Source organism: Gorilla gorilla, chromosome 1 (genome assembly GCF_029281585.2).
Source record: "Gorilla gorilla gorilla isolate KB3781 chromosome 1, NHGRI_mGorGor1-v2.1_pri, whole genome shotgun sequence".
Lineage (NCBI taxonomy): Eukaryota > Metazoa > Chordata > Mammalia > Primates > Hominidae > Gorilla > Gorilla gorilla.
The window spans coordinates 228,667,743-228,679,423 of record NC_073224.2 but is presented as its reverse complement, the minus strand read 5'-3'; the positions used below and the strand labels follow the sequence as shown (position 1 = coordinate 228,679,423).

General features: G+C 55.0%; 1 protein-coding gene across 2 annotated transcripts; it reads right to left on the bottom strand.

Moving 5' to 3' along the window:
- Positions 1 to 4,157: 4,157 nt before the first annotated feature.
- KIAA2013 (KIAA2013 ortholog) lies at positions 4,158 to 10,974 on the bottom strand. 2 transcript variants are annotated; one of them, XM_004065274.4, is made up of 3 exons: positions 9,752 to 10,974; positions 7,181 to 8,034; positions 4,158 to 4,898 (listed from the first exon to the last, which is right to left on the bottom strand). In XM_004065274.4, exons 1-3 carry the CDS (start codon positions 10,782 to 10,784, stop codon positions 4,881 to 4,883), a joined length of 1,905 nt encoding a protein of 634 aa, XP_004065322.2. In that variant the 5' UTR covers positions 10,785 to 10,974; the 3' UTR covers positions 4,158 to 4,880. The 2 variants fall into 2 exon arrangements, with proteins under 2 accessions (XP_004065322.2, XP_018866810.1); XM_019011265.4 differs by lacking the exon at positions 4,158 to 4,898 and having other exon boundaries at positions 4,907 to 8,034; positions 9,752 to 10,963.
- Between the last annotated feature and the right edge of the window lie 707 nt (positions 10,975 to 11,681).

The following is an 11,681-nucleotide window of genomic DNA, read 5'->3' as shown; positions in this document are numbered from 1 at the left end:
GGCTCACACGTGTCATCCCAGCACTCTGGGAGGCTGAGGCAGGTGGAATACTTGAGCTCAGGAGCTTGAAACCAGCCTGGGCAACATGGCAAAGCCCCATCTCTACAAAAAATACAAAAACTGGCCAGGTGTGGTAGTGCACACCTGCAGTCCCAGCTACTTGGGGAGCCAAGATAGGAGGATTGCCTGGGCCCAGGAGGTTGAGGCTGCAGTGAGCCATGTTCACGTCACTACACTCCAGCCTGGGTGCACTCACAGTTCTCAAAAAAAAAAAAAATTTTTCAACATAGAAATTTGAGGAGGGGACACAATTCAGCCCATGTCAGTGGCCATGGAGAATCCCACTTCCTCCTGGAAAAATCGTCAGGGAGGAGCCACAGGCCTCTTGGTTAGTGCCTTAGCCTGGGTCTCCTACCCGGGGCTTGATCTTGTGGGGACCTTCTGTTTCAGTCCATGTCATGTTGCTATAACAGAATACCTGGGGCTGGGTAATTTATAAAGAAAAGAGGTTTTTTTTTTTTTTTTTGAGGCGGAGTGTCGCTCTGTCGCCAGGCTGGAGTGCAGTGGCATGATCTTGGCTCACCGCAACCTTTGACTCCCTGGTTCAAGTGATTCTTCTGCCTCAGTCTCCTGTGTAGCTGGGACACGGGCATGTGCCACCATACTCAGCTAATGTTTGTGTGTTTTTTTTGCTTTGTTTTGTTTTGTTTTGAGACGGAGTCTTGCTCTGTTGCTCAGGCTGGAGTACAGTGGCGCAATCTTGGCTCACTGCAAGCTCCGCCTCCCGGGTTCACGCCATTCACCTGCCTCAGCCTCCCGAGTAGCTGGGACTACAGGCGCCCGCCACCATGCCCGGCTAATTTTTTTGTATTTTTAGTAGAGATGCGGTTTCACTGTGTTAGCCAGGATGGTCTCGATCTCCTGACCTCATGATCCGCCCGCCTTGGCCTCCCAAAGTACTGGGATTACAGGCATGAGCTACCGCGCCCGGCCAATTTTTGTATTTTTAGTAGAGACAGGGTTTCACCATGTTGGCCAGGATGGTCTCGATCTCCTGACCTCGTGATCCACCCGCCTTGGCCTCCCGAAGTGCTGGGATTACAGGCGTGAGCCACCACGCCCAGTCAAGAAAAGAGGTTTATTTACCTCACGGCTCTGCATGCTGAGAAGTTCGAGGGCATGGTGCCAGCATCTGCCTGGCCTCGTAGCATGGTGGAGAAGGTTGAAGGGGAAGCAGACATGTGTAAAGAAGCAAAACCCGAGGGGCTTCCTGGTTTTATAACAACCTGCTCTCTCGGGAACTAATCCATTCCCAGAAGAGGAAGAACTCACTCACTCCTGAGAGAAGGCACCAAGCCATCCACGAGGGATCCACTCTCGTGACCCAAACACCTCCCACAAAGCCCCACCTCCCAACACTGCCACACTGAGGGCCAAATGTCAACAAACCATATCCAAACCGTAGCACCTTCTGAGGAGCCGAATAAAATGTGCCTCCGAATTGTCCACGCCAGGGACAGAAGAGGAGAGCTTGTGTCTACTGGCTCCATGTCCCACGGGTGAAGGGTGGCCCCGAACGGTGTTATCATTCACATGCTTCAAGGCTACATAATCCTGAGTGCCTCGCAGCTTCCTAAAGATGACAGAGGCTGATGTTGGGTGCTGCCAGGACACTCAGACCCATGCAGAGCTGGCTGTCGCCACAATGGCAGGAGTCAAGGTGGCTGAGAGAGGCCGGGTGCGGTGGCTCAAGTCTGTAATCCCAGCACTTTGGGAGGCAGAGGTGGGTGGATCACCTGAGGTCAGGAGTTCAAGACCAGCCTGGCCAACATGGTAAAACCCCGTCTCTTCCAAAAATACAAAAATTAGCCAGGTGTGGTGGCACACGCCTGTAATCCCAGCTGCTCAGGAGGCTGAGTGAAGCAGGAGAATCGCTTGAACCTGGGAGGAGGAGGTTGCAGTGAGCTGAGACTGCCATACGGCACTCCAGCCTGGACAACAGAATGAGACCCCGTCTCAAAAAGAAAAAAAAAAGAGGTGGTTGAGAGGATGTGAGATGGGACAGAGGTATGAGGTGCAGGTGGATTTTCAGGGAGTGAACACATTTCCAAACCAATGTCTCGGCTGTTGGGAAGCTTCAGATAGTATGCAATTAAATTTTCCACACCAGATTTCAGGCCCTGAAAAAGCAACTTGAAAAAGGCTCTCTGTGGCCGGGCGCGGTGGCTCACTCCTGTAATCCCAGCACTTTGGGAGGCCAAGGCGGGCAGATCACGAGGTCAGGAGATCAAGACCATCCTGGCTAACACGGTGAAACCCCGTCTCTACTAAAAATACAGAAAATTAGTCAGGCGTGGTGGCGGGCGCCTGCAGTCCCAGCTACTCAGGAGGCTGAGGCAGGCGAATGGCGTGAACCTGGGAGGTGGAGCTTGCAGTGAGCCGAGATCGTGCCACTTCACTCCAGCCTGGGCGACAGCGAGACCCTGTCTCAAAAAAAAAAAAAGAAAAAAAAGAAAAAGACTCTCTGTGCAGCCACAGCCTCCACTGGACCGTGCAGATGGGACCCACCAGGGTTACTGCTTGGCCTGCTCCACCATGGACCACCAGCATCTCCTCTCTACCACGGTGGCCAGCTGGAAGCCCTGTGGACACTGAGCCATGCCACAGAAGCCATCAGACGCACACCACGGGGAGAAATGGCAGTGTGGGGATCCAAGCAAGCCTGCACCGGCATCGAGGCAGAGTTTGCACTCCAGTCACTCCATGGTCGCGTGGCCTTGGACAAATGATTCACTGTGTGAGGTCCAGGTTCCACATCTCTCAAACTGGGATCTTAACCCCCAGCAACCTCTTCATCCCAAAAGGCCATGTTGATGTGAAATATCTAACACGTATGGTGAGCACTTAATGAGAGCTGTACTTTACAAACCTCAGTTTATTGACATTCTAATCATTCGATAGGTATTTCTCAGGCACCACATACAAAGGTTTGTTTTTTTGAGATGAAGTTTCGCTCTTGTTGCCCAGGCTGGAGTGCAATGGCGCGATCTCGGCTCACCACAACCTCCGCCTCCCAGGTTCCAGTGATTCTCCTGCCTCACCCTCCCGAGTAGCTGGGATTACAGGCATGCACCACCACGCCTGGATAATGTTGTATTTTTAGTGGAGACGGGGTTTCTCCATGTTGGTCAGGCTGGTCTCGAACTCCCGACCTCTGGTGATCTGCTCACCTCAGCCTCCCAAAGTGCTGGGATTACAGGCGTGAGCCACCACGCCCGGCCTTGTTTTACATTTATGGGAGCCTACAACATGCCCAGTTCCAAGTTCAAGAAGGAATGGGAGCTGCAGTTGTTGTGGTCTAACAGCTTTCCGTTTAATGTCACACTGTAAATGACACCAATTGCACCCCAGGAGGTTCCCACTCTGTAATAGGTGAACCAGCCCGTGGCCCACGGCTGGAAGATCACATGTCAGAGCTCTGCACGAGCCAGGGGAGAAGGTGCTGCATGGACAGAGGTAAGTGGGTTACCAGTGCCACTAAGAGCAGAGCTTGAGTTTACTCTCATAACCATCGGCTGTGGGCCAGACATTTGGCTGCTCTGCAGGCAGACCAGGCTTCCCGGTGAGTCATGCTGCTTAAAATGCTGTCTGGGAACGCAGAGAAAGTCTAAACGCCAAGATGCTGAGGACAGCCCTGCAGGTGGACTGCCATGCCCGGCTCGGCCCCTTTTTGGTCCCCAGAGTGGACCCTTCTCCTCCCCACAGAGGGGAGGCATCCGATGGTGGCTTCAGCAGACAACCTGGAGAAGAACCACTCAGGGTTTGTCTTGCTGATGTCCTATAGCTAGCAAAACCCAGGGCAGGAGAACCCTGGCTCTTTAGGGCAGGTGGGGGAGAGGGCACCTTAGCAGGGAAGGAGCTAGGGTAATGCCAGAAGCAACCCACTCGGCAGGGCCACTCAGCAACCCCCTGGCGAGCAGAAAGGTGGCCAACAACACATCTTCTGGGCAGACTCCTTTGAAGAGAGGTAGAACATACCGGAAAGGAATAGCGTTGTGACAGCGGGGCCGGGTGGGTGTCCTGCTTCTGACAGATCTAGTGCTGAGGGCAGACGTGGTGCATGTCTCCAGGTTTCAACCACACACAAACCGGTCATGAAAGTTTGAAAGATATTTATTTAAAAACAGAACAAAAAAGCTTTGGTATTTCAAAACCTGACAATCATCAATCACTAGAAAGTTAAACACCTCCCCTGAAGCCCCAAAGTACAAAACCACAGATGTCCACAGGCTCCTAAAAAAGGGCGTGCAAACCCGAGGATGACAGCGCACCCCGCACCCTCCTACAGGCAGCAGCACAGCCACCCTGGGGGGCCCCGGCCCAGCCTCGGGACCGTGGGGCCCCCGAACGCCGAGACGGACGTCACCGCCAACACTCACCATCTACAGGGGATGCAAAAGCCATCTAGCAAAATCTCAACAAAAATAAATTAAAACTTCATTAAGAAAGAACACGTTAAATTAGGAAAAGGACACAACTTTTCCTAGACAAGAGTCTTTTTCAAAAGACGGTCTATTTCCTGGGACAGAAGAAAGGGGGAAAGCGGAAGGAGTGAGTTCCATTTCAAGTATTTGCCATACAGGTTCATTTTATTGAGTGGAAAGCTTACAAAAGGTCCACTGGCCCCTTCCCTCCCCACGTGACACTCATTCCTTCCAATGCAAACTCTGGTGTATCCACACTCACTTCTGCGTCACTGGTTTCCCCCAACAAGGCACAAAGGGCGGGTGCTTCCAAAGGATCCCTTGCTCCTGGCAGCGGGACTTTCAGTGCTGGGTGTCTTGTGCAAATGGTGGCTGAAAGCAGGACTGTTAGTTCACTCAGACACTGGGATCTTCCTGTTCAATTCACAAAACAAGTGTGATTATTGTTCACTGCCAACCCCAGTGGCCAGCTACAGAAATAGGCTACGGAGACAACCCTAGTGGCACCACACCCTGGCTCTGACCCAGCCTTGCAGAATTACCACAGACTCAGTGGCCTGGGCCCTTCTGGAGCTGAGTGTTCACTGGCTCCGCTCTGGCACGGCCCAGCTTGAGCCTGAGTCAAGGAGAGATCGGTCAGTACCCCATGAAGGTAGTTTGGCTCATTTGCCCAACTGTGGGAGGAACCGAAGGTGCACTCAAGAGCGAGGGCAGAGAAGCCACCAAGCAGCAGGGAAAAGCAGCCGCCTGCCAAACAGACGGCAAAACCCACACGATGCACATTTGGCACCTGTCCTAGTGCAGCTAGTTCAGAGGCGGCTCACAAGGAAGGCCTCTGTGCGGTCCTTTTTGATCTGACTTTTGATCTTTCTTCAAACTTGAGGAACTCAGCCCTGTCTCCCACTCTTCTGCTCTTTCAGGTCAAGTTCTGCTTCCTTTTCCAAGTCCTGGTCTTGGGCCAGAAACTAGAAGCCGCAGGCATCCCTGTGGATGTGATGGGACACTTCCCATTTCTCCAGGGTGGGATCTGGGCTCTCTGACTACTTGGGGGCACAGACGCAGAGCCTAATATACCTCTCTACTGTCACTACAGTTTAAAAAGAGAGGATAAAGGAGAAAAGAAGAGAAGGGAGGGGAGGGGAGGAAGAGTAGAGGGAGGAGATGGGGGATACAGGAGGAGAGAAGAGAAAGGGAAACAGCTCAGCTGTTTGGGAAACATTTTCTTCTACAACTGCTAACAAAGGCCTCCCCCTGGAATCCCTGCTGGTCTTTCTCCTGAGGAAGCACAGAAGGCCGGGCGGCAGGGCACAGTAGGCAGCCTCACCCCGCGACAGCAATGCTGATGCTAAGATGCTGCCGCGATGACAGTCTTGCAGCAATGATGGCCAAAATCACCGCTTCCAGGGGCAAACATGTCTCAGGAAACTAGAGGGCAATGCTTCTGTCCTGTGTCCTATGCTAACGAGATGGCCACTCTGGTCCGAGGCCTGGAGCAAGGGGCTGACCTCTGCATGCCATGAACAGGCACATGGGGGGGAAGCTGGGGATCCCGCCAGCAGTTCAGACAGAGGCTTCAAGTCAATTTAGGGGCTTGTTGCAGTTATTTTTATTTTATTATTATTATTTATTATTATTATTTTTATTTTTTTGAGACAGAGTCTCACTCTGTCACCCAGGCTGGAGTGCACTGGCATGATCTCGGGTCACTGCAACCTCCACCTCCCGGGTTCAAGCAATTCTCCTGCCTCAGCCTCCCGAGTAGCTGGAATTACAGGCATGCACCATCATGCCCGGCTAATTTTTGTATTTTTAGTACAGATGGGGTTTCACCATGTTGGCCAGGCTGGTCTTGAACTCCTGACCTCAGGTGATCTGCCCGCCTCAGCCTCCCAAAGTACTGGGATTATAGGCGTGAGCCACTGCACCCAGCCTCATTATTATTATTTTTAGACAGGGTCTCACTCTGTCACCTGGGATGGAGTGCAGTGGTGTAATCACAGCTCACTGCAGTCTCAAACTCCTGGGCTCAAGTGATCCTCCCACCTCAGCCTCCTAAGTAGCTGGGACTACAAGCATGCACCATCACGCCTGGCTGATTTTTAAATTTTTTGTAGAGACAAGTCCTCGTTATCCTGCCCAGGCTGGTCTCAAACTACTGGGCTCGAAGGATCCTCCCACCTAGGCCTCCCAAAGTGTTGAGATTATAGGCATGAGCCACCAGGCCCTGCCTCTAATTTTTTTTTTTTTTTTTTTAACTTTTGGTTTTTTGAGACAGGGTCTTGCTCTGTTGCCCAAGCTAGAGTGCAATGACACAATCATAGTTCACTGCAGCCTCAAACTCCTGGGCTCAAGGGATTCTCCCATCTCAGCCTCCCAAGTAGCTGGGACTACAGGCACAAGCCACCACACCCAGCTTGCAGTTATTTTTAAATGCTGAGATTTATGATGCGGGAGGAGGGGAGGGCTGCCCTGGAAAGCCAGAAGACCATCAATTCACACCTGGATTTCCAGCTTTCCCTTCCTCGTCGTCTCCTCTCAAAACACTTGCGCGCGCTCTCTGGTGTCAAGGGCTGAGGGCATCAGGACACCCATTCCTGCCCAGGCCTCACCCCCCCTCGCCAGGCTAGCCCCTTCCGAGACACAGGGCTGAGAGCAAGGCCAAGGCCTCGGGTTTCGACCAGATGGCGGCTTCCTACCTTACTCCTGAAGAGGGGCTTGGCTCCAGGCCCACAGTACTCGTTGTAGATGAGCTTGAAGAGGAAGAGGTGGAAGAGGGTGATGAGGGAGGCCACGCTGAACCAGAAGAGGAAGGGCAGCCCGGGGTCCTGCTGGGCCATGTGCTCATCATGGGCCAGGATGGCCTTGAGGTGCAGCGTGTGCCGCAGGTCCTGCAGGTGTGTGAGGTCGGTGGAGATGTAGAGCAGTGGCGTGATGGGCTGTGTCACCATGATCGAGAAGGTGTGGCCCGTGGGCGCTGAGGTCAGCTCCACTGGCTCGTCCAGGCAGCCTGCCTTGCAGGCATAGATCTTGACAGGCTGGCCACGGGACTCCACGGACACGTGTAGGTAGGGCTTGCCCTCGGCATCCGCCAGCACGGCCAGGTTGATATGGTCGTTCTTGTAGCGGATGCCATGCAATGCATAGCTGTTGTGCAGCACGTCGGGGTCGGCCTGGAACTGGAGGTGGTTCTCTGTGAACTGCAGCCCCCCGAAGCTGAGCACCATGCCCTGCAGGATGCCTGGGGCACCCACCTTCACCAGCCCCTTGCAACCACGCTTCTGGAGGGTCAGCCTCCACAGGTCAGAGAGCTGCAGGATCTGCTCGACGGAGGACAGCCGCCCCGGCCACAGGTTCTCGGCATGCATGGTGGCGTGCCCGCTGAAGCAGTGATCTTCATAGTTGAGCGTCGACTCCATCTGGTCTCGCTCCCTGTGGCTCAGGGAGGGGCTGAGCAGCGGGGCTGGCGAGCACGAGAGCATGTAATAGAGCGTCAGGTTCACGGTGAGGCCAGACGGCGTGTGGGTGTCAGTGATCTTCTTCATTTCCACTCCTGCAACACCATGAAAGCAGCATGTTAAGGGGGAAGGACAGCTGGGAGGCAGAGCATACGAAATAAAGACCAAGGGCAGCAGAAGAGTGAGGTGTTGTGCCTTAATGATAAAGACAGTGGTGCCCATCTCCCTAAAGTATAGAAGAAAGTCAGCCTGTCTTGTTTACACGACCAACTTGAGCCTGTGGGCCTGAAATCTAGAATCCTGTTAAAAAGCAGCGGGGCCTGATGCCAGAGCCCAGAGGAACACAGACTTAGCCAGGACTTGGCACCAACCCTATGGTCAGACATCCTGCACCAGATCAGTCACCAGTGCTGAGGCCAGTCTCAGGCCACTTCTCCTCTCTGTCCTTTCTCTCTCCAGTCTTGTAGCTTTATGTATGTATGTATTTATTTGTTTATTGAGACAGAGTCTCACTCTGTTGCCCAGGCTTGAGTGCAGTGGAACCATCTCAGCTTACTACAGCCTCCGCCTCCCAGGTTCAAGTGATTCTCCTGTCTCAGCCTTTGAGTAGCTGGGACTACAGGTGCAGGCCACCACCCATGCCTAAAACAGCCCTGGCAGAAGCATTCAATAGACACTTGCTGAATAAACACGTGCTGGGCCCCTTTGCTACTGATGGATTCAACAGCCCTAAGATTTAAAAACATACACACACACAACTTTGTTTCTGTGAAGATGACCATCCTCTCGCCGGGCGCGGTGGCTCACGCCTGTAATCCCAGCACTTTGGGAGGCCAAGGTGGACGGATCATGAGGTCAGGCTAAGTTTTGTATTTTTAGTAGAGACAAGGTTTCGCCACGTTGGCCAGGTCGGTCTTGAACTCCTGACCTCAGGTGATCCACCTGCCTCAGCCTCCCAAAGTGCTGGGATTCCAGGCGTGAGCCACCGCGCCCAGCCAGCACATTCTAGCCTAAAAAGCTGCCTTATTTTAATTTTAATTTTCACTTTTCTAATGTCTGTCTTCCTCCCAACCAGAATTTAAGCAAGCACCATGAGAACAGGAACTCTGGTTCCCATCTGCACCCCCCCATGCATAGACCAGCCCTGGCAGAAACATTCAATAGATACTTGCTGAATGAACTCAACTCTCTGAGCAACCAAACACAAAGGTTCAGACAATTGGAACCCTGGAAACCAAAACCCCTCTCTTATCCAGAACAGGATTTTCTTTTCTTTAACAGTCAACGAGAGGAGAGTTTTCATCGGGCGGGAGCATCTCAACCTGCTAAAAGGGATTCTCCAACCTCCCTGTGAACCAGTTGCAGCCACAACTGCCAGGACGCACCTCAGCCTAGCAGGGGTTATGTCAAGAAGCCCACGTCTGTCACCAGGCCGACTGCGGGGCTGAGCAAAGAATCAGGGGATCCACCTGCTGGTTTCACCTCTGCAAACTGACTCTAAAACACTTCACTCTGCTCACATCAGGCCCCATCTAGCAAAACAAATAACAGAAAGAATTGACCTTTACACTCAATTGTCCACTACAGTCTCATAAAAACCTTCTGAGGTAGGCGTTATTGTTATTAAATACAGGCCCAGAGAGATTAGGCGACGAATCCAAAGGTCGCACAGACACTAAGCAGTTGAGCAGATTCAACCCCTGGTGAAACGCCAAGCCCAAGTTTTAACCACCCCACCATCACCTTCAGTGTCACCTCTGCAGACTTGGGAGGGACATATCTAGGGTGGACCAAGCGCTGGCCAGGACTCACCTGGGCTGAAGAGCTGAGCCCAGAGGAGCTGGTGGTCTTGAAGCAGCTCCGCCGCTGGCATCTCCAAGAGCTCCAGCATTTCCTTCCGTGCCAAGTCCTGCAGCGCCTTGAGCTCCTTGGCTGCTTTGCTTTTGAGCACCTGGGGGTTAATGGGGCCAGAGACGTGCACCACCCACAGCACCGTCTCATCCAGCTGCGTCTTGGGAGCCACTTGGAGGCGGTTCACCAGCTTCTTGGCGGCCACCACCACCAGGTGCACCAACCCAGTGGGCGTAGGCGGGGACCGGCCTGAGTAGAGGAGGAACTGATGGTCTCCGACCTTCTCCAGGGTACTGGTGAAGGCCTTGGGGGCTGGGCCGGCAGTGGGCCCCACAGTCTGCAGCGCGGCCACGCGCTCCGTGGGGTTGTTGAGCTGGATGCGCTGCAGGTAGACGTGGGGTCGGCCCCTGTGCGCCAGAAAGTCCTCTTGCAGCAGCACGCAGTCGCGACCGGACCCCGCGGCAAGGCCAGAGACGGAGGCGGGCCCGGGGCCGGCGGCCACGGGGCCAGGACCTGGGGACCCCAGCTGCAGGCAACGCACGCGGCGCAGAAGCCCCTCCCGCAGCAGCAGCACCGCCTCTCCAGCTTCAGCCAGCGCGCTCAGCGGGCGCAGCTGCACGAAGGGCACAAAGTCCGGCGCCACGGCGGGCTCCCGCTCCCCGGGAGTCACCCACAGCCGATTGGCAGCCACGTCCAGGGCCAGGAAGCCGTTGGCCACCAGGGCCGGCACTCCAGGGCCCAGCGGTACCGCCTCGCCGCGCTCCCGCAGGCCGCGCCAGGCGCGGGTGGCCGCCTCCAGGCAGGCAGACGGCTCGGCGGCGCCCGGCTCACCGCGGGACCAGGGCAGCAGGTGCAGGCCGCCCGCCGCCCGCCGCGCGCCGGACCCCCCAAACCACAGAAGCAGCAGCAGGAGGCCAAGCAGGCAGAGGAGGCGGCGGGCCCAGCTGCTCGACAGCAGTCCCGGCAGCCCCTTAAGCCGCTGCTGCAGCCACATCGGGCCGCCAGGCGCGGGCAAGGGCGCGAGGGCGGCCGCCGGGCCCGCCGCCCAGCCCACCGGCCCGGCCGCCCGCGCCTCACTGCCCGGCCCGGACCGCGACGCCCACCCCGGCCCCCGCCGCAACCGCCGCAGCAGCCGCCACCCCTGCTTCTTCCTTCTTCTCGGTGGCCTCCAGCCGTCAAACGACGCCGGCCGTCAAGCGTCGCCGTGTCTTTTACGACAGATGGAAAACGGGAGGGCGGAGGGAGGAGAGAGAGGCGGGCCGGAGAGAAGGGGGCGGAGCCACGGCGAGGGCGGGACAGAAGCTGCCGGGGGCGGGACCACCCGTTCCCAGGCCGGAAGAGTGAAGTTCAGTGGAGTTAAGTGCAGGGGTCTGGGGAGGGCTGGAAGCATCCAATTCACTCGTGAAAAAAACATCGAGCCAGCCAAACAGAACACGTGTTAGGCCCCTTTGCTACTGATGGATTCAACAGCCCCCAAATTTAAAAACATACACACACACAACAACTTTGTTTCTGTAAAAATGACCATCCTCTCGCCGCGCGCGGTGGCTCACGCCTGTAATCCCAGCATTTTGGGAGGCCAAGGCGGGCGGATCACGAGGTCAGGAGTTTGAGACCAGCCTGACCAACATGGTGAAACCCCATCTCTACTAAAAATACAAAAACTAGCCGGGCGTGGTGGCGCATGCCTGTAATTCCTGCTCCTCAGGAGGCTGAGGTAGGAGAACTGCTTGAACCCGTGAGGCGGAGGTTGCAGGCTTGCAGTGAGCCGAGATCACTCCACTGCACTCCAGCCTGGGCGACAGAGTGAGACTCCGTCTCAAAAAAAAAAAAAAAAAAAAAAAGACTATCCTCACTGCAAGAAAACACTTGGAACAATACGAAAAAGTGG